Here is a 22,835-nt window from a genome sequence, read left to right as displayed (position 1 = left end):
CAGTTCTGTCCGAACAGCTGACTGGTGCAGTTATTTCTGTCCCCACACCAGACTGATTCTTTTCCTCTCTACATTGTGTTTGAGCAAATTATTTCAGGTGGGGGGGATTCTTTTGTATAACATCTTTATTTTAAAAATGACCAACTGCATTCGTTTGTGGTAATGTTTAAAAGGTTCAAAATAGCAATTTACAAGTGTCATACAAAAATAGAAATTTCCTTTGCATTTTCCTGTTTAAGATCATATAGTTTTGCTGAATACTTCAATTCAAACAAGCAAACAAAAAATTCATAAAGAATTTGTGATGGTTAAAAACTATAGTCCAACAGCCGAAACCTTACAATGGTCTAAGTAGAAATGCAACTTTTATCATATTATGCTGGCAAAATACAGAAAATTGTGTGTTAACTGGAGGGGAAAAAATCTCACAATCTCACACTGACTTTAATACGCTACAGCAAAGGTGAAACTGAGGATAAGGGCATTGACCTGCTGTTAAGATTAATGTTCAGAATGTCCTTTGAACTTTTCACAAACCAGTTATCTGATGTTAAATGACACAGAATGTGTCTGCTTTTCTTCTTCAAACGTTTTGCAACATCTGAGTCATCTCTTACTGAGTTTAACTAAGAGAAGTGATTCTGGCACAATCTACTATACTGATCATAAACAACAATGACCATAATTATTATTAAGTATTTATGATGGGGGTTTTTATGCATTTTACAAGTGTACAAAACGTAATGACTCAAATGTATGAAATGCAGCTTCAAATCTGGTTGAGGCATACTTCTCAGTCAAGAATCAAACTCCATTTCTTTCCAGGTTTTAGAGGCATTTCTTTTGTACTGTTCTAGTTCCTAAAATGGAAACATATATTGAAACAGTTTTTAATGTTTAGTTTTTTGTAATTTAGTTCTGAGTTTCATTTTTTAAAAAAGCTTCTAATAAATAATAATATCCCCCCATGATATAAGCAACTGCATGTTCAATTTTAATGTGAGAACATTAAGTATTATTCTGCAATATATTGCAAATTTTGGATCTCATCCAGTCTCTGCTATCATTACTATAATCATTGCATAAAAATAAAATGAAAGACATAAAAGATGGCATTTTAGAAACAGTGTATGCGAGATAAGCCCAAACACCCAGCGGGGTCTAAACTGCATGGAATGTATCAGCGGTATCTATATATCTTAATTATGAATGAGTTGTAAAAGGAATCCAGATTGCGGCACACAGCGAATTAGCCATGATTAAAGCAGCTCTCATGTATGCCTTTCATAACACTAAACAAATGGCAGTTTATCTTTTTATGTCATGCTGTATATGCCATTCTAATACTGAGATCCACCACGAAATTATTCTAATTGCACCCATATCATTTCACTTTTCATTATCTACTACTTGTGGTTTCAAAAAGCAATTATCCAGCTGCTACTAAACTAAGAAATGTTGTTCACTTGCTCCCTCAAGTGCAGGGATGCAGATCTCCCAAGTGACCAGCAGCATAAGTGTTTGCTAAATGGGAGCTCTATCTTCAAATGTATGTAGCTATGAACACCATATATTCCAGGGACAAACCAACCAGTCTTTGCTTCCATATGTTGCTTGGGATCTTCCAAAGGCATCTGACTGAAACCTGTTAAAAACTGGACGCCTTGATGTGACCTGCTAGATTATGAGCACAGTCTAGAGCAGTGTTTCCCAACCTTGTGCCTCCAGATGTTTTTGGCCTACAACTCCCATCATCCCTAGCTAGCAAGACCAGTGGTCAGGGATGATGGGAGTTGTAGGCCAAAAACATCTGGAGGCACAAGGTTGGGAAACACTGGTCTAGAGTACCCCGTGCCGCAGGGATGCTTTGCATGCTGCCGCAAGTATCTTTCCTACAGGCATAGCAGTATGCATCACTCTTTAAGGGTTGGGGAAGTGTCGGGACTCAGTTTTTCCTGTCCAAAGTGGATTTGGCAGAGCTGTTGGTGCTGAGCACTCTGCAGTGCTAACAGGAGCACTAGCACAGATGTCGAGGTGGGTTTTTCTTCTGCACAACACCATTTGGTTCACGTATCCAGAAATCTCCACAAGTCTTCTTTCACGGTTGATTTGCCCTTGCTGAATTAGGACACAACATTTGCTTTGTGTGAATGGATAGCAGAAAGGTACTTACCACCACCACTTACAAAAACCACACAGTTTATGTATCTGGCAGATCAGACTTCTATTTCTTTTATAATTTGGGAAAACATTTTGATCAGTGTGGGCTGTGTTGTATGGCATCAGAATAAAAAGCAAAAATTGTTGTCACAATCATGGCCTTTTCATTGCACCTAACTTCCATTTTTAGTTAGCTTACATCAGCATCCCTATTCTTTTTGTAATTTTGCACAACTTGCCAGAGGCCTCATTTTTTATTGGGATTGCTAGCTGACGGAAGTGTCTTTAGAAGTAGTGAATGCTTGATATTTTATATAGTTCTGAATTGTTCTTATAAGTTGTAAGCTGCCGTGGCATAGTATATTTTAAAAGAAGTGCCATATGGATTTATTAAATAAACATAATTTCTGAACTGCATTGTGCTCATTTCTAATTCTTCTTGTGCATCTGACTAGTAGTTCCAGTCATTCAATCCATATATTCATTGGTTCATTCACACCTTGCAATTGTAATGATGTTTCGTCCTACTTAATTGTTAACTTATCAATACATTGTTGTTACAGTCATGTGCCTTCATCTTTTTTGTGGCTGTTACATAGGACTGGGCCCTTGTATGCGATTTCCCACGCTGCTATCAGCTGCACAGAGACAGAGATTTTAGTTGCATCTGGAATGATGAGGGGAAACGGTTAAAGCCTGCCCTCCTCAATGATCTTGATGCATCCAACATCACAATTTTACCTGTATCAGGAGTGCTGCGGGGAAGGACAGGTTAATGCTTCTTTATGGTATTTGGTTGTGCTGGGGGTGCTGGAAGGGGACTAGGTTAATTGCTGCTTAGGTTGCTCAGGCTTTTTAAATTTCAAAAGCACTATTAAATGGCCTTTAAGCATCTGAACAACTATCACTGTACAGTGAGCAAACTGTTAGGCCAGAGAAAATCACGACAGAGAAGCATCCTGATCGGGGCCTTTGGTATATTATAGCAATGATGTATTTCTAACGTCTATATGAAATAGGCTATATGGCTGATGCAGATCACTGCCAAAGAAAGAGAGAGGTCCAAATAAGCACTAATGGATCAATGGAGGCCCGGCAGGGGGTGCGGTAGGGGGAACGGGACCGTTTCTTTTATGTGCTGCTGTTAAGAAAGCTTGCTAAGAAATGAGAGTCTGGTTACTGTTTGCAGGTGTGTGGTCCCTAATGTCAGTAGCACCATGAGAAGTATATTAAACTCTACAGATAGTCATTCTGAGTCCAAAGAGCAACATAAAATGATCAGGAAGAAATGCACAAAAGTCTACTTTTCAATTGGAATAAAAAGCTACCATGCATGAATACCTTCAAGGAACAGAAATACAAAGCATTATGTTTGACGCTATAACTTTAACATAAATGCTCCTCTCTATATAAATGCTTTATGTATGGAACAAAGGAGTACAAAAAGGAAGGGAAAAAAGATTAGCTTTCTGAAGCATTTAATACTTACTTCTTGAGATAAGGGCCATTTCACTCTCAATTTTCATATAATTATGGGAAATCCTAATGCATTTAAAAACTGAATGTAGCCAGGGAATTGTTTTCTTACAGATATATACAGGGTTATCTCGCAGCTTTTAAGATCAAATGAAATACAAAAATCCCAAAATGTTTTCATAAAGGGCAGTTCAAATGTTATAATAATCTTATAATAACTGAACTCCAAGATGGAAATTTTAGGGAAATAACTGCAGATAATTTTCTTTTTACAGAAACTTGTCTATTACCATTTTTTCTCCATAATAGTACCAACAACAAAAGCTACAGCAACTTCCAATGGCATCAATACAGATTAAAATCTTTATAAAATAAAAGAACACTGAAACTAGGAAACACCTGGGAAAATATTAATTTTCAATATGATTTAATCAACTTTTACTAGTAGCCTATTTTACTTAATAAAAATACCATCCATAATCATAACCTTAGTATGAATGTAAAGCAAAAAATGTATGTAGCAAGCAATTAAACTGAACATTCTATTTTGGGTGACACATTAAAATCAATTCAATGGAATGTCTGAGGACTACATTAGTCATTAATTATATACTACTTGTAATCTGCAAGAAATAATTCCAACTGAGATGAATTTTGCACCATGACTTAAAATGGAAATACTTGCTGTGGTAACTCTAAATGAATGACCTGGAATAAACCTGTCAGCCTAAACAAATTTTCCAATACTGGAAGTTGTCTAGAGTTTGTCTATTTTACTGTAGATTATACTATACTATAAAACTGTGAAATCAACCTGGCTCAGGTTTGTAGGCATGGTCACTGACATGTTCAACTAAACTTGAGTAACCTTAGCTGCAGTGTTATGAAACTTCCAGAGAAAATATGGGGTTACTTTAGTTTAAGAACTATGCTGTGGCATTTTGCAAAGCTACCTTTCACCTTTAGAAAATGCAACTTGGAAAACTGCCCTGGAGGTAAACCCTGGAGGTAACACTCAAAGTTCTTCCACGTCTGCAACTGCCGTCAGGGTGGCTTCTTTGCTATAGAAGCAGATTGCTTTTAAAAAATTATCTGAATTATTTATAGAATAACCTTCAATAATATCAGCTAAGGCCGAGAGATGATGATGTGTCCAAGGCCACCGGAGCAAACTTTATGGTTAAAATGAGACTTGCAGCTATAAATGAATGTTCAAAGGTAAATACATCTGGGCATACGTACAATGCCTGAGAAATACCCGTGAGATTTTCTTTATTGAGCAACATGAACAACTGCTGTAGCATACCTGGTTCTTCTGAGCGCGCATAGCATCGACTTCATATTCACCATACTGTGGATCTTGAGCTGGGTCCTTTACTTCTTTGAAAACTCCAACATTCTGAAATAAGGGCAGGTGAAAGAGTAAAATGCAGCCTCGTTCTTTCCCCCAGGTGTGTCTTGAAATATCCCTAGAGCTTGCATCTCTGCCATAAATACGTTTAAGGCATCAAACTGTATGAACTGCAGAAGCTGGTTCGTATAGCTCCCTCTTTGATATGTGTAATGAAGGACCAGTTGCATGACTGCAACCAAGCTGGGATGGCATGGATGTGCTACATATATACACTGTTTTTCCTTATGGGGGTAAACACACCTTGCAAAATGCTCAACCCTCTGTGCGAAGAAGCTAGTTCATGTAGCAGGCACCCACGAGTAATCCTGGCCACACTGTGAACCCCTCTAGCAGGTCCACATGTTTCTAAGACAACTGGATGAAACAGCCTAATCCCTTCAGTTCACAAAGGTTGTATCAGCTTGCATTTATTTCACCACGACAAGAATAAACCTACAAAGATCACGTGAAGTGACCTTGTGTCTATGTTTTTGTGACATAGTGTCCCAGTTCAGATGTAACAGTTCAGGTCTAACAAACCATAACTCAGTCCTCTTATGTGCCACAGATGAAAACTTAGGTGTGGGGGTTAAGTCACAGGTTCCTGTTACATCTAAACTAGGAACCCCAGGCTCAAGGTTTAAATCTTGATCAATGAATTAGGAAATGAAAACAGCTGTGCACAAAAAGCAAAGCCAGTACCAAGCTTAAAGTTTCAATTCTTCCGTAACAAGAAGTCCCAATGAAATTACTTTACTTCTGAATAATCTGGCTTGGGCACAACAGTGCAGCCACAAGAATTAACAAATATTGTGAAAAGAAATAAGGTTAATAAGAACATCAAAGAACAAAAAAGTATACACACCTTTGGTGGAAATGCCTTCTCAAACACCTTTTTCCATAGATCCATAGGTGTCTGTGCATGCAGCTTTCCAATATCACTATTGGAAGCAGGAGGAGGACCTAGTTATTGTAAGAATTGTAACAATGGTCACTCCATCATTCAAATGGCAAACAAGCTACTTGTCTGAATGTATTCCCCTCAATAATTGTCCTACATGAAGGTTGTTATACAAATATGTAAAAAACAGGTTCCTGAAGATAAGCACTAGCTTTCAACATCAAAGCTGTTATACTAGGGCTGCAATCCTTTGTGTACTTTACACACTTTCCTGGGAGTAAGTCCCACCAAATTTAGCAGGGCTTACTTTTCAATAAATATGTATAGCATTGTTGTTAAACATTGCTGTACCTTCTTAAAACTTTCTGATCATTTTTCTTTAGTAATCATCATACACAAATACATTTTGTAGACATTTCAGAATCCATTGTTCATTTTTGTCCACTTCAGCCTTGTATTCTCTTAACTGTAAAAGCTACATGCACAATAAATAGATAAGAAAACCACCCACCTATTTGACTAAGAGAGTCCATTCCTGCTGGGATAAAGAGTGGCTTGTTCTGATCCACTGACATGGATTTGCTTAAAAAACATGACCGGAACAAAATGAATATAGATCAGTTATCAGGATTTACCAAAACTGACAAAAAGCACACTCCAAGAAAGGCAAGTTACAACTATGTTCTTAAATACATGTATTTGCTTGAATGAGAACTGAGTTGGTCCAGACCACCAGCTGTCTCCCCTTCCTTGCTCCTTAAATGTATGCAAAGAACATACTGTTTTAATTTATGGTTTATTTTGTATTGACTGTTTTTGTCTCTTTTCTTTTTTTTTAGAAAAGTCAGTACCTCCGCCCCCTCCCCCCAGTTACAACTGTGTCCCATTCAAATCAATAGAATTGATGGACAGCAAAAGTTTAATTTCTGCTGATGGAAGCTTTGACGGACCCATTTCCCCTCCTAGCTTTTTCTATAAAGCTCCAATTTTTATTTTTCTCTAAGCAGCAGTCCTTCTGACAACTGAGATTGAATGGGAGCTCCTCTCACCCACCCTTACAGGCATGGAGGTCCAAATTCAGATCAGGACTGGAGGAGGGAGGAAATGTGCTAAATTCGCCAGTGCCAAAGGCCCAGTCTGGACCCACCGCTCACCTGATGTTTTTGAAAGAAATACTGTGTACTCGAGGACAAACCACGTAATCAACATTCTGTGTAGTCTGGGCCTGAGTCTACTCTATTAGCAGATCTTCAACATTTCAGCAGGGCCTTTTCAAGCCCTGTCATCTGAGATCCTTTACCTGGTGATGCTATGAACTAAACTGAGAGACGCAAGTTCTATCACTGAGCTATTGGTGTGTCCTTCACATAAGTTAGCCTCTTTTCCTGAAACTGTTTTTCATCAGCCTTTATATAGATCTATGAGCAAGAATCCTGTATGAAACAGAAAAGCTGACAGATTCCCCCCCTTTTTTTTACAAATTGCCAGTATCCAGCCAATAGAAGGTTTTGGGAGAGCTTGCCAATAGTAGGAAATTGTTTAGCTTACCTCCTATCAAAGCCAAATGCTAAATGGTTAATGAGAGTACGTGTTTTCAGGAGCAGAGCTTCAGATTTGCTGGTGAACTGTGAACAAAGCATAAAACTTGTGTTATGCTCTCCTAATAAACATAGGAAAATACTACTCCCAAGTCACTCAAAATTCATCATAGGACTGTTATGTTTAAGATTTAGCTGTTTCAGTGTCCTGAAACAGCTACCACTTAATGCCCCCAAATAATAATAATAATAATAATAATAATAATAATAATAATAATAATAATAAAACTATTGCACAACGCTGTTATAATACATGGCTACTGAAAACACACAATTAAAACACACAATATAACAATCCCAAAATTAACATATAAATGTCCATAAATAAAATATGCAGTAAAACAAAATTAAACAACAGCAATTAAAACAGGAGACTCAGGTCAAGAGATTAAAGGAATGGCTGTGTGTCTTCAAAAGCCAGCAGAATGCCAATACAGATGAGGCTTCTCATATCTCAGCAGGGAGTGCATTCCACAATACCAGTGCTACTAGTGAAAAAGATCACCTCTGTGCCATCACAAGCCAACAATCATCAGGTCATGGTAAGACTAACCCACACATTGGGTTATTTTATTTTAATTTCTTTGTTTGGGAAATGAATACGAGTTGAAAGGGCTTGACTTTGGCAGGGTTGTGCCCATGAAATACAATAATATACATACCACTAAAGATGCTCCATAATAATGAGAAACAAAGCGAAGCGTCTTGTATATTATTTTTTTCATCTCCGAATCAAATTCCTTTAAAAAAAGAGGGGGGTTGGGGTGGAAAAAAATCTAATGAATAATTTTACAGTTTTTCACAATGCGACATAACATTGCCCTCCTTTGTGTGTAACACTAAGTCAACATTTGCCAACAAGTAAATGTGTGGGCTTCCAGAGAGTAATCTTTGACCACTTTGCTCCTCGCAGGTCATTCTGTTATTGTGCTATGCTAAGCTAAACCATGGTTTGGTTGACAGTATTGTTTAAACCCAGGCCTGTGGCTCAGCTCACTTACAGCTTGAAGCTTGTCCGAAGAGAGCTCAGTTTGGATGACCTGCTAAGCTAAACAATAGCTTAGATGAGCACAGCAAGAGGATGACCAGGGAAGATCAAAGCACTTCAATAGTATATGCATATATTTCCCAAAGACACACATTTTTGCTTTGCCTCACAAGGGCTTATTTATTCTACTTTAGAGGAATGCAGCTTAACAATCTTGGAAAAATGTCATTTACACTCCATTCAAAAGCAACCAATAACACTGGCTGCTTAATAAAGGAAGCAAACAAAGAAACCTAGGCTGGTGCTATAAGGAATTATGCATCAATGACAGGTGACTTGCCTAGAATGCACTATGCTGCCACCTAGGGGACCAAGGATGGATGTTTCCCCAAACACATGTCCTGCCTGCATGTGCTCAAACAGTGCAGGAAAGATAAGACTGCAGTTTGGTGTTGTGGTTATAAAAACAAAAAGGATGAGAAATAAATTAAAAGAGACTCTGAAAGAACCAGCATTGCCACATCTGATGATAAATCATCAGCACTTGTGAAGAGACAGGTACAGCAAAGTGTTTTCTAATGATCAAGTGTGCATACGTTGATCCAGTTGAGAGAGGAGTATGAGAGAAAAAGGACACAAGGATAGTACTAAGTTAAGATCAAGCAAGGTAGGGACCAGATTAAAGGGCACCACACATGACATCTTCTTGGGAAGTCCCTGCTGCTTCAGGGAAATGGTCCATCTATTCTAGCATCCAGTTCTCTGTGCAGCCAATCAGATGCCTTTGGAAAGCCTGAAAGCACTCTCCCCACCAGTGATTCCCAGGAACTGGTATTCAAGGGCATCCTGCCTCTGGCAATGGAGGTAGAGTATAGCCATTGTGGCTAATATCCATTAACAGCTGTTTTTAATGGTCAGTTCTGTTCTGGGGAGAGGAGGTCATCTCAGACACATTTATACTTCCAGTTAATGGGTAAGTGATGGAACTCCTATTTGGGGACTTCCCTGGCTTTTTTCTGGACTAGTCTGGATAGCTGGCCTAGGTGAAGATTCAAAGTTTTCATCCCCAAAATGTTTTTGATTTGAGTTCCTACTGAAATGAGGCTGCATTTTAATGTTGTACTAAATCTTGTTTTTAAGTTGTATTTTAATCAATTGTTTTTACCTGGTGTTAGCCGCCCTGAGCCCAGTCTTGGCTGGGGAGGGCGGGGTATAAATAAAAGTATGTATGTATGTATGTATGTATGTATTTATTTTTTATTATTATTATTATTATTATTATTATTATTATTATTATTATTATTATTACATTTGCTGGGAAGTCAATCTTAAGATTCAGCTAAAAATGAATAGTGTCTGTCAGAAACGCCACCGCTGCATATGAAGAGGCTGTTCATCTTCAAAGATAACTCTACAAAATAACCTAAAAGGCATGTGCTAAAGGAGAGAATAAGGCGTGAAGGTCAACATAAAAAAGGGGGAAATATATAGGAACACAGGAAGTTGCTTTATACAGAGTCAAACCCATTGTCTAACTCTATTCCAACCGGCAGAGGCACATGAGTGTTTCTCAGCCCTACCAAGGGATGCTAGGAATTGGAGCTGTTTGTATATTTCACAGTTGGTACAGTGGTACCTCGGATTACATATGCTTCAGGTTACAGACGCTTCAGGTTACAGACTCCGCTAACCCAGAAATAGTACCCTGGGTTAAGAACTTTGCTTCAGCATGAGAACAGAAATCGCGCAACGGTGGAGTGGCAGCAGTGGGAGGCCTCATTAGCTAAAGTGGTGCTTCAGGTTAAGAAGTTTCAGGTTAAGAACGGACCTCCAGAATGAATTAAGTACGTAACCAGAGGTACCACTGTGTATTGCTAGTATATGTCATTCATAGTTTGTTTTATTTTCTTCATTATTATAAATATTTTATTATTGTTTCTGGAGGATGAATGACACAGATGGCAATTACATATGGCTGTAATTGCCATTTTGTTCATATTACTTTTCTGATTTTGGAGAGAGAGAGAGAATCAATAAAAAAGTTTCCTAGGCTACCACAATACAACAGAGGGGGAGAATTGTAACACAGTTATTACTTACATGAAACATATCATATTTGCTCCCGATTATAACTAGTGGAATTGGAAATGGATCAATCAGTTCACGGTCCTGTTAAGAAAGTGGCAATACTTATATAACATTTTTTTACAATCCCTTTTTTCAGATAAGAACATGCTGAGATGGCTTCAAAATAGTTCACACACGGGCTTCATTGTTGCATAATCTTTTGGAATAAGGAGAATTTAAGACTGCACAGCCAATAATTTATAATGGAAGTAACTGCAAGTAACTCACCAATGTCTTAAGTAGGAAGAATTCAAATTCCTTTCCATCTAACTCAGTCCAACCTGTGAAGGTGCCTCACTCCTACTTAGATGGGTACACCAAACCCCAATGTGACAAGAGCACATTGACTTTACAAATGGCTTTCCATGCTAGCACTTTCTTATGGAAAGAGGAATGCCTAGGGAACGAATCCGTGAAGTTTCCGCTCCTTACATATACTTAAGCTCAAGACAAGCAGAGCAGCTACTATTTGTTTCACCAGAGGCAGGAAGAAATCTTCTTTCTTGTTCTCCTCCAATATAAGCTCAACTAAGATGCACATGAAAATTCTGCATCTACAGAAGCTGCAATGGATGAAACTTGAGCAGGGGTCTTGGAAGGGGTTTCTTCTTGCTGGGTGATCGTCCGTCATGTATGATCAAGTTGAAATTCCTGCATTGCAAGGGGCTGGACTAGATGACTTTCAGGGTCCCTTCCAACTCTACAATTCTACGATTCTATAATTCTCACATGCACATAGCAGCTTCAGAAAAGACAAAGGTGGGAGGTGGGCTGTGACTCCTTCCATTCAGGAGTGTGAGTTGGCATCAGTGCGATAGGTGAAGCAAGGGAGAAAAATACGCCCGTTTTTTAAAAGATGAACTGGGCTACTGAAAGTCATAAAGGAAGCAAATTTAAGTCTATTGGGTCTTTTACTCATGTTCATTTATTGCTCACATTAATAGCTACTTTATAGTATTATTTTTACATCCTCGAATTGTGCACTATAGAATATATATATATACGTTGTTTAGACACCGCATACACACAACATTTGTACAAGATGAATGCATGATGCCAGGCACCTTTTCAATTGCATCTTCGGCAATCTATTTTACTTTCTTCAAGAGAGCACATTAGCAATTGAATTTCAAGGGCTTATGTTAACATCCCTGAAATTTTATAATTTAATTAGTTGTCACATTATCAAAAGGCACTGAGTCTGTGATAGACACTTGAATAAATGCAAAGTATAGAGTCGTGCTGAAGGCTGTTATAACTACACCCTTTCCTCAAATCTGTAGCTTCAGTGAGTTGCTTTGCCAGATAACTTCTGTACATTCTAGTTTTCACCTTCATTTCAAAAGGAGATTATAAAATCAATATCAAACTGCGTCTGTAAAACTGTTTCTTTTGATTGTTGTAACATGCCATAACAATCACATTAGATGTCTAACAAGAATATATAAGAAACCTTCTTTCCTTGTTTCTGCCCCTACTGAATTTTCATTAAATTGCTATAATTTTCCACTGAACAAGTTCTTCTACATCAAATGGATTTTCAGTCATGCATAAAAATCTAAAGGAATTGTTTATGATTCTCAAAGCGATTATCTTTAACTGTGTATGAGCCTGTGACATCTGGAGAAAATACTAGTTCTTACTGGATGATCCTTTGGCAAATTGTTCCATATTCTCTGTTTAATTTCAGTAGCTGCTTTAGGATTTGTTTGTCCCAGTTTTGTTATAACTCTGTCTACATGCTTCCTAGTGGCTTGTAAAAGGCTCTCCATGGTTGGCCACAGTTCATTGGGCTTTGAAAGATCCAGGACAAGAACGATAGCAAATGTCCTACAAAAAGAACAGAAAGACAGCCTAACATTTTTAAAGGCACCTAAAATATTCTTTACACAAGAAGTATCTCATACAATGGCATCTAAACAGCAGTTTAGAGGAGCAAAAAACAAACATCCCAACCCACACAACTGAAGCAAATGACATTAAATATGGAAACAATGTTTGCCCGGAAAATGATTTGTACTCTACTATAAATTCTTTGTCATGATATTTTATTAGCTGAATTTATAAACCTGGTTACTACGGGCTGAGTGAACTGTTTGGGAGAATTAGATGGAGCAGCATCGCTGGAGCTAAGGAGTTAGGAACTTGACAAGTGACAAGGAAACAAGCACTGATGCTTGCTTGTTTCAACAAATCATAGTTTAAACTAACCAGTTATTTGCAGTTCACACAGTTAAGCCCTGGGCTCCTTGAGGAGAAAGAGTAGGATATAAACTGAATGGACAAATTAATAAATATACAACAACAAACTGTGGTTAGTTCAAAAATGAAACTGTGTTGGGGTGGAGAAGCATGCAGACCTGACACTTGCTTCCGATTGTTGATGTAGTGCTACACCATGGGTTAGTGGCACATCTAAAAAAGGCAAATATCCAAGGTGACACTTTTAGTTAAGAAATGAACAAAGCTGTCTCAACCAGCCTCTTAAAAATTGAAAGAAACAGGGAAAATAGGAGCTCTAGCCTGCATGAAACTTTGAACTGCAGACCAAAGCATCTGGCTAGCCTGAGTTCATAATTTCAAATTCTTTAGACCAAAAAGTGGTCCGCTTCTCCCCACACCAACATCCTAATGTTGATTTTAATTGTAATTCATCTGTAGCAGCTGTAAAAAAAAGGTAACTATCTTACCCATCCACATGAAAATCACTTTGATTTTTCACAGTTATGCACACAGAAATCAATTTAATATCTTCCCTCAAGTGTAACTACACTGAGAAGAGAGGACCAGGGCCTTTTCCACAATAGTATATAACCTTTTCCCACTAAATGCTCCGTTGAGAGCAGAAGAAAGCCAACCAGCACATTGACTTCTGTTGAGAGGCAATACAAAATTTATTGGTTAGGTGGTTTGTTTGGGTTGAAAGGAAAGCTAGTTTTAAATCTACATTAAGCAATTATGTGCAATGAATGCTGGTCTTCGGCCAGTCCCTATCTCTCCTTTGTATCTCAAGCGTTGTTGGAAACCTAAAATATTGCTCTGGGATATTTGCAAGAATAGATGCAAGTGTAATGAATAAAGCTTACACTGCTGGGAGACAAGCTAGTCTCCTACAACAGTAATATTTCCTGTATTTTCTCATAGCTGGTGTTTTGAAAAATGTCTTTCTCTTTTTCCTTAAATGGAGCTACTTTCTGAGGCAGGTATCTTTCTTTTAATAAACCATCTTTATTTTTTTCAAAATGTTATTGCTACATTTATACCCCACCTTTCCTCCAAAGAGCTTAAGGCGGCAAATATGGTTCCCCCATCTTAGCTATTCTCAGAACCATCATGTAAGGTAGGTAAGGCAGAGAGATAGAAACTGGCTCCAGGTCCCCTGGTGAGCTTCGTAGTTGAGTGGGGATTTAAACCCTAGTTTTCCAGGTCCCAGCTCAGCGTTCTAACCATCACACCACACTATAGAATGTAGTTCTATAGATAGTAGAGGGTATGAATTTCAAAAAGCAACTGGAAGCACAATCCTATACACGTCAACTCAGAAGTAAGTTCCATTCAGTTCACTTCCAGTAAGTGGGCACAGATCTCCAGCCACAATGAATGACAAAGTAGTGAAACTGGAAAACTGACTCAGATGAAGGTACGACTGACTATTGTTCGCCATTGGAACCTGTATTGACTATACGCCATGTACACAATTCCAGGTCCCACACGTGCAGGACAAAAATCTAGAGGCCACAAATGACTATGAGGAAGAGTAATAAACATTTGTAAATGAATAAAGTTGAAGTTTGAAGTTCAATGGAAGAACTGAGCTGTTATAGAAAGATAGCGGAGATTAATTATGAAATTACCAAATTCATTACCTTATGTTAGCCGTAGTTATTGGTATGGGAATCAAGTCCAACAATGAAGTTCCACCACCTAGTTCCCAAAAATTAGCAATGTCTTTGGGCTGGGAAAAAAAGTTTATTTGCATTAATCATTTGCACAAGATTTTGATAGATAGCATACATTGCAATACACATCTTGTATGATTGATCTGACATCAGACAGAAACCCAGCAGAGAAGGTTGGGTTGTCTTATCAGGAGTTTAGAAGAATGCCAGCAGTGGATTTTGCTGACAAGGTGTTGGAATAGAAGATTTACACATGAAACTTGAGAAGATCTTCTAAGAGACACTTCACACTTAGTCACAGATAGGGAACCTTTTTCTGCCTAGGAGCTACATTACCTTCTGAGAAATCTTCTGGGGACCACAGGCTAGTTGTGGACAGGAACAGAGGCAAAAGTAGGCAGAGCAATGAATATAAAGTTTATCTTTGTACAGCAGACTTGTTTCTGAATGCATTCACCTGCCCCCATGCTCTGTTTGGGCAAGCAGGGATCATTATGAGAGTTCAAGGATACATTCCAGTCCGGCAAAAACACTATACAGTGGTACCTCAATTTAAGAACAGTCCGGATTAAGAACAATTCAGTTTATGAACTCTGCAAAACTGGAAATAGTGTCCCAGTTTGAGAACTTTACCTCGGTCTAAGAATGGAATCTGAATGGTGGAAGGGCACCAGCAGCGGGAGGCCTCATTAGGAAAAGCGTGCCTCGGTTTAAGAACGGTTTTGGTTAAAGAACGGACTTCCGGAACGGATTAAGTTCGTAAACCAAGGTACCACTGTAGATGGGTGTGAAGCAAGTTCAGGGAAAGGCTTGAGGAAAGAGGGTGTCGGGTGGGGAGAATCCCACAGGCCAGACAGAGAAGCCAGGAGGGCTACACTTGGCCCTGGGAGGTTCCACACCCTGATTTATGTGATAGTCTTTATACAATAGTGTTCATGGAACAACAACAACAAAAGAAAATACATGTAATCCCCACTAATCCCCAAACACCCTTTACATGGGTTGTAGGGAGAGATAAGAAAGCCAAAACTAGCCACAATGCTTGTATCTTGCATCTCCCCTTGCTGCAGCCCACATAAAGAGCTCTGCTTATGCGCTTGAAATCAGTGCCAGGAACAGAAAAGGAGGAGAGAGACAATCTGCAGAAAAGTCATTGGTTTTTCCCTGAGCTGATGAGGCTCATTTGACAGCACAAAGAAATCAAGCCTTTATTTTATTTTAGTATTGGCCCAGCCCTGTGGAATAGTCTGCTAACAGAGATTCAGTAGGCACCTTTTGTTTCAACTTCTAATGACTGCAGAAAACTTTCCTATTTCACTAGGTTTATGCAGGCAATTAAGAATACATCTTTCCATAATATTTAGCTGATTTTTATATTTTTGTTTGGTATTTATTGCATGGTTTTATGTATGATTATTGTAAAATGCTCTGTTTTTATGAATAGCAGTATATAGATATTTTTATAAATAAATAAGTTTGAAAAATGAACATATTTCTCCAGCTATCAAGGTCACTGCAAATTAGAGTTCTGTCTGGAATGTGGTTGCATAAATGTCAGGGGCATAAATGTACATAACACTACTGATGAACCAAAAGGAGATTATATAATCTAGTTTGTCAGTATACTTACTGTATTGTGCCCTTTTGCTCTTCTTCCAAATGTATACTCCAAAGCTAAAGTTGGTTTTGGAATTTCATCCCTGGAAAAATTAAGATCACACACACAGTGAGTGAGTGAGTGAGTGAGTGAGTGAGAGAGAGAGAGAGAGAGAGAGAGAAATTACCGGTAACCTTCTTCTTAATAAAATTAAATTTGCCCTATTATCAAACAGTATTTTCACAAACAACAGGGGAAAACAAAACAGTGAAAATGCTTCCCAAGTTTCTTGGAGTGAGTTTGCATGGGATGGCAAAACTCAGTGAATCATTTCTGAGAACTGAGATGTAAAAACTAGAACACGGCAATATACAATAAAGATATGACCCAAGAAAAAAGGGTTAATTGTCTATATTTTTGCACAACTGGAAATTAAAGGCTGCAATCCTATACTTACCTGGCTGAGAAGAACAGAGCAATATTTCTTCCCTGTCCCCACCCCCTCAAATCTGCAATGCTGGAAGAAATTAGAATGTGGTGAGTTTTTTTCTGCTGCTCTCCATCAATGGGAGGCTATGCTGCCATGGGGGGCCTCCACTGAACCAGCTGAAATGTGGAGCACTGTACATTTCTGTTGGAAGCATTCCTGCTGGCTGTAGGCATTACAAGGCCCCAAAGTTGGGTGTTGTGGGGCAAAGCAAGGCTGGTGACAAATTCTTATGAAATTTAACTTAAATATTAATATCCTTAAATCTTCACATTATGGAATTAAACGTATTAATTCATCACTTAACATAAATAAAATCCCAAGCCAATTAAGTATCTGCAAACTGTTTTCAGTTAATTTAACTTAACATATTTAACTAAATAATAATTAAATTTGATCCACTCTTCCTGATACTCCTCCTCCTTCTGGTCGCGGACTCTTCCGGTTAGGTCAGCTAGCTCCGAAAAATCCATCATCTTCATAATACTTTATATTTTAAAAAGCACACCAACTTCCTAGCATATGTGTCATGCTATGCTACGCCTCATTAGTTCACCTCAAGTGACTGAAACTGTGCATTATTAACTATCACAAGATTTTAGGGAGAAGAAGATATCACAAGATTTTAGAGAGAGGAATTCCACACCATAAATGCTTCTCTGGGTGGAAAGTGTTTTTTGATTACCTATACAAATTATTACAAATATTGAGAAAAGGAATTCTGTGAAGCATGAAAGATCATAGCCAGCCTTATGAAGTGGTGAAGAAACTGCTATGCATGGTATATTCCAGAGGGCTTACCATTTTCCTGTCTCCCATTCTGTGTCATTAGAAAATATGAGGTGCAGAGCAGGTGGGAAAGGAGGAGAAAATTTTGAGTAATATCCAACTAAGCCATACTCAGAGCAGGCCCATTGAGATCAACGCATTCATTTCCATGGGTCAGCTCTGAGTATAATCACTCTTTAAAGTGTTTAGGACTATAGGCCCAAACCAGCATGATGAGTTGTGCTCTGAAATGACACTGGATCACGGATGTGATGCGCCACTCTAGTCAATATGTAGTGGAGGCCACAGCAGAGGCCTATGTGGTGGGGCAGAGCTATGGAGCCACCCTCTCAACATTGTTGTCACTGCAACCTGCCTGTATGAGACTGGACATGGCAGCAGTGAGGATGAGGTTGGGCACAACAGTGGAAGTAGTGGGTCTCTTCTGCTGGGCAACTACATGGGCCTGACTGAGCCACCACTATGCGCTGTCCAAGCAAGCTGCAGCCACAACAAGGTCAGGAGGGTGACTCTGTCTTACCAAATGGACTGCTATCCTCCCAGAGTCATCCAAAAGGGGCCATGTAGAACAGCAGGTCCAATACATTCCATCACCTGCCTGAGGCAGCCACCTCACTTTACCTAATGATAGAACTGCCCCTGAGAGCAATGTTACAGTGTTGGTAAGAATAAATCATAAGTGTTTTCAAACAAGTGTTCTGAGGAACATATTTCCACTGTTTGAAGGCACACTGTTAAGGTATGTTCCAACAATGAAACTGTTGATGTTATTTAGAATTTTGAGTACCCAGAAAATATGAGATACTTCTCAAAACTTAAACACATACCTGTCAAGGCACCTCAGTATAATAGTAGTCTTTCCCTAGAAATTAAAAACAACAAAGAATACTATTGTAATGTCATTAAAGCATAAATATTATATCATTCTACATGCTGTAATGCATTCTTCTAATCATTTCTAATAAAATATCTGAAAATTACAAATGTAGGCAATTATATGTCATCTTATTACAGGAAAGTTAGCTGCCAACTTTCTATCAGAGTGTATCTACACTGCTATTATTATTAACATTATCAGAAATGATTGGAAGTGACAAATTTAGTAATGGCAACAAGAAACTTAAAAATACAGGCATCACAGTAGCAATCAGTTTAGCCATTTGTATCCGCCATTGGTAATTGTAAATAACAGGTTGATCAAATGATCGCCTGCTACTGGAATTGCTTAAGTAATGGAATGGAAATAAAATGAATACATGAAATGCACGTAACAACAATATATAATTTATTGATGCTTTAAGAAAGCAGGTGCTGGGTAAAGTAGCTTACTTTGAAAATTATCTTTAAAATTAATGTTTACAGTTTCTACAAATAAATTAAGCAACGACTTACGGTAAGTGTTTCACTATTTAATTTTATAATGTTGGTTACAAATATTTTTACCATTACCATCCTAGATAAACATACTTAACTACTATTTTCTTTAGAATCAGTGGCACTTAAAAGTATTGTTGTTGTTGTTTAGTCGTGTCCAACTCTTCGTGACCCCATGGACCACAACATGCCAGGCACTTCTGTCTTCCACTGCCTCCTGCAGCTTGGTCAAACTCATGTTGGTAGCTTCAAGAACACTGTCCAACCATCTCGTCCTCTGTCGTCCCCTTCTCCTTGTGCCCTCAATCTTTCCCAACAGCAGGGTCTTTTCCAGGGAGTCTTCTCTTCTCATGAGGTGGCCGAAGTATTGGAGCCTCAGCTTCAGGATATGTCCTTCCAGTGAGCACTCAGGACACTGTCCAACCATCTCGTCCTCTGTCGTCCCCTTCTCCTTGTGCCCTCAATCTTTCCCAACAGCAGGGTCTTTTCCAGGGAGTCTTCTCTTCTCATGAGGTGGCCGAAGTATTGGAGCCTCAGCTTCAGGATATGTCCTTCCAGTGAGCACTCAGGGCTGATTTCCTTAAGAATGGAGAGGTTTGATCTTCTTGCAGTCCATGGGACTCTCAAGAGTCTCCTCCAGCACCATAATTCAAAAGCATCAATTCTTCGGCGATCAGCCTTCTTTATGGTCCAGCTCTTCCTTCCATACACTACTGGGAAAACCATAGCTTTAACTATACAGACCTTTGTCGGCAAAGTGATGTCTCTGCTTTTTAAGATGCTGTCTAGGTTTGTCATTGCTTTTCTCCCAAGAAGCAGGAGTCTCTTAATTTTGTGACTGCTGTCACCATCTCCAGTGATCACAGAGCCCAAGAAAGTCAGATGTCAAAGAGATAAAGAATTACCTGACATTCAGAAGACATCTTAAGGCAGCCCTGTTCAGGGAAGTTTTTAATATGTAATGCTGTACTGTTTTTAACACTGATTGGGAGCCGCCCAGAGTGGCTGGGGAAACTCAGCCAGATGGGCGGGGTATAAATAATAAATTATTATTATTATTATTATTATTATTATTATTATTATTATTATTTGCAAGGTAGGAAATATTTCTTGTTGCTATAACAGAATTTCAGTTAGTATGCAAACAAAATTTATTTAATTTATATCTATAATAACAATGGGAAATGAAACACTGATTGTTACCCCGTTTTTATTTCCTATAAAGAATAGTGATCTTTCCCAACATTCCAGACCATCTGTGCTGTCTTCATGGTTTTCTCTTTTTTCAACTTCCGCTTTAGCAATATCCCACAAGGTGTCACTAGCAAAGGAAAAATAAAAAAAAGTCCTCATGTAAAACAACCTTCCAGTGAAGATGCTCTGCTCCCACACCACACACTTTACTCCATTTCTCGCTCACTGAAACTAATTGTGCCTTGTGATTTTAAGTCACGGGAAGCCTATCAGGTATAGTGGGCAAGCTAGTAAATTCCAGATTCTGTACTTACATGAGCTTCTTAGTACCAAGATTCCGATCCCCCCACCCCCATCTGCTATAACCATACATATTTGTATGGATGCTTTATTCCTGCCTAATTGCACCCTACATTTAATGCAGTATCATATCATTTTAAACAGTTATGACTTATGCCTAAGAATCCTGGGGACTGAAGTTTATTAGCCGTGCTGAGAGTTGTTAGGACACACCCTCATTCTCCTCACTGAGCTACAATTCTCAGAGTGGTTTAACAATGAATCCCTCTTCCCAGGAAATTTTGTAGCACTCTCAACAAATCACAGCACCCTGAACAAGCTACAGTTATTTATTTTATGACGGGGCAGGAACCTCTACCCCAGGTATAGGCAAACTTGGCCTTCCAGATGTTTTGAGACTACACTCCCATGATCCCTAGCTAACAGGGCCAGTGGTCAGGGATGATGGGAATTGTAGTCCCAAAACATCTGGAGGGCCGAGTTTACCTATGCCTGCTCTACCCTGTGAGCCAACCTGTACCCCCCGCCCCAGGCCATTCTGTCTGGTCCTCAGGATGTTCCTTGTGCCATGTCCCTTATTAGCTTCCCTCTGTGCTCTTGGGTACTTTTTGCCTAACTCGGAAGTTTCCTTGAACTGTGATGGTGCTTCTTGTTTAACTGGACTGAGTGACTGGGAGAGAGGGATATATAAACCTCTGGATTTTGTGCAGCTGGAACGGGAGCCCACAGTACAAAGAAAAGAAGCGCGTTCGTTAACCCACTTCCCTATGCCTTTTACGCACAGGACAGTTCCTTACAAAGAATGCAGCGCTTGTGCTGGAAAGCACCCCCATACCAGTTTTATAATGCCCACCCCCTTATCAGTGGAGTGGCCAATGTTTTTTTTCTTCATAAGAAACAAACTTACAATTAACTCACTGCTGAGCTGCACCCACCATTGAGAGTTTTGTAGAGATGGGGAGTGGGACAGGGAACTGTAGCTTGTTCAGGGTGTTAAAGGTAAAGGTAAAGGGACCATTAGGTCCAGTCGTGGCCGACTCTGGGGTTGCGGCGCTCGTTTCACTTTATTGGCTGAAGGAGCCGGCGTACAGCTTCTGGGTCATGTGGCCACCATGACTAAGCCGCTTCTGGCGAACCAGAGCAGCGCATGGAAACGTCGTTTACCTTCCCGCTGGAGTGGTACCTATTTATCTACTTGCACTTTGACATGCTTTCGAACTGCTAGGTTGGCAGGAGCTGGGACCGAGCAACGGAAGCTCATTCCATCGCAGGGATTCGAACCGCCGACCTTCTGAACGGCAAGTTCTAGGCTCTGTGGTCCACAGCGCCACTCGTGTCCCGTTCAGGGTGTTAGGAGACCCCTAATTTCCCCCCACAGAGCTACAATTCTTGGGAGTTCCTGGGGAAGAGGGAGTGATTGTTCAATGGGAACTGTAGCTCTGGTCCACAGGAGCCAGCTCCTAGATGCCGGCGACCCTTTGGCTCTCCGCCCCAATAAAATATTTGAGCACCCCCACCCCACAAGTCCATGGATGTTCAAATGGGGATTGGGGATTGTGTACTGTGATATTATTATTATTATTATTATTATTAATAATAATAATAATAATTTATACCCCACCCATCTGGCTGGGTTTCCCCAGCCACTGTGGGCAGCCTCCAGCAAAATATTAAAATACAATAATTCAGTATTATAATTCATAATAACATATGTGGAGCAGGGCTCACCTGGGCCCTCCCAATATTTTATTCAAGTTGCCCCCCCACCCGGCGCTCTGGTAGGTCTCCCAGCCGAGCCACACTTCCCAGATCTCTTTTGGGGCGCCTGTTTAAAGCGGAATAACAGCGCTTTGAAAGACATGGTGCAGATATCGAGAGATAATGCCCCCGTCCTCCTGGAAAGCCTGTAGAAGTTGGGGGCCGGGACACTAGGAGACAGCGAGCCCTGCCCTCCTGAGGGAAAGCGGCCTGCAGGCCCGCCGGAGCAGCAGAGGCGGAGACAAGCCCTCCCCACACCGCCCCGCTCTTTACCTGGCCCCGGGCATCGCTGCCCCCCTGTCCCCGGAACGACGCGGCGGTCCTTAGGCCTCGGTGGACTCCGGTCGCCATAGAAACAGCGCCTTGCCCGGCGGCCTAGCGGGAAGGAGCATCATGGGAGTTGTAGTTCTTCGGGAGCAGTAACGCGCGGCGCTCCTGCTTTCCGCTCGGTCCGTTTCCGAGGGTTTTTTTCTTTCTTTCCCCGCACTCTGCGAAATGGCTTCTCGCAAGGTCTATAGGGCGTTGTGCGTGTGCGAAAAAGTGACGTGTGTGTAGAAACTAGGTAGTGAAAACGATTTTTCTTTTTTAGCTGCAGCTCAGATTAGAATTGCAGTTTATTTCACGGGAAAGTTGCTCTTTAAATTTCTCCCACATGCAGCACTCTGCGGATAGTTTCCCCTCTGCTTTTGTGTGGCTTTTTGCTACCCGTTAAAAAGTTTAATTAGGGTAAGTGGTCATCGGAGAGGTGGCAGTCACCCCCGGAGACTTGTCGGATCTGCTTTTTAGCCTTCAGT

At 39.9% G+C, this 22,835-nt stretch overlaps 1 protein-coding gene and 1 long non-coding RNA gene across 3 annotated transcripts; one reads left to right on the top strand and one right to left on the bottom strand.

The window, feature by feature from the left end:
- Window positions 1-107: 107 nt before the first annotated feature.
- DYNC2LI1 (dynein cytoplasmic 2 light intermediate chain 1) lies at window positions 108-22,484 on the bottom strand. 2 transcript variants are annotated; one of them, XM_083733701.1, is made up of 13 exons: window positions 22,315-22,482; window positions 19,993-20,110; window positions 18,243-18,277; window positions 16,173-16,242; window positions 14,510-14,598; window positions 12,287-12,473; window positions 10,617-10,685; window positions 8,191-8,268; window positions 7,479-7,555; window positions 6,442-6,512; window positions 5,895-5,992; window positions 4,943-5,035; window positions 108-860 (listed from the first exon to the last, which is right to left on the bottom strand). In XM_083733701.1, the coding sequence occupies exons 1-13, from the start codon at window positions 22,326-22,328 to the stop codon at window positions 798-800; spliced, it is 1,062 nt and encodes a 353-aa protein (XP_083589827.1). In that variant the 5' UTR covers window positions 22,329-22,482; the 3' UTR covers window positions 108-797. The 2 variants fall into 2 exon arrangements, with proteins under 2 accessions (XP_083589827.1, XP_083589828.1); XM_083733702.1 differs by lacking the exon at window positions 8,191-8,268 and having other exon boundaries at window positions 686-860; window positions 22,315-22,484.
- LOC310842096 lies at window positions 867-2,577 on the top strand. Its single transcript, XR_014562857.1, has 2 exons — window positions 867-1,703; window positions 1,846-2,577. It is a non-coding gene; the product is annotated as an uncharacterized lncRNA (long non-coding RNA).
- Window positions 22,485-22,835: the final 351 nt, after the last annotated feature.

Source organism: Podarcis gaigeae (assembly GCF_964106915.1).
Source record: "Podarcis gaigeae genome assembly, chromosome: 3".
Lineage (NCBI taxonomy): Eukaryota > Metazoa > Chordata > Lepidosauria > Squamata > Lacertidae > Podarcis > Podarcis gaigeae.
The sequence above is the reverse complement of the archived record's forward strand: the minus strand, read 5'-3'. Positions and strand labels throughout refer to the sequence as shown.

What these genes read in the sequence shown, in the direction of transcription:
- DYNC2LI1 (XM_083733701.1), bottom strand. An exon ending in GCATTTGGCTTTGATAGGAG is followed by an intron (nt 6,513 to 7,478) that starts GTAAGCTAAACA and finishes ATGTTTTTTAAG; the next exon opens with CAAATCCATGTCAGTGGATC. An exon ending in TGCGCGCTCAGAAGAACCAG is followed by an intron (nt 861 to 4,942) that starts GTATGCTACAGC and finishes TTTCCATTTTAG; the next exon opens with GAACTAGAACAGTACAAAAG.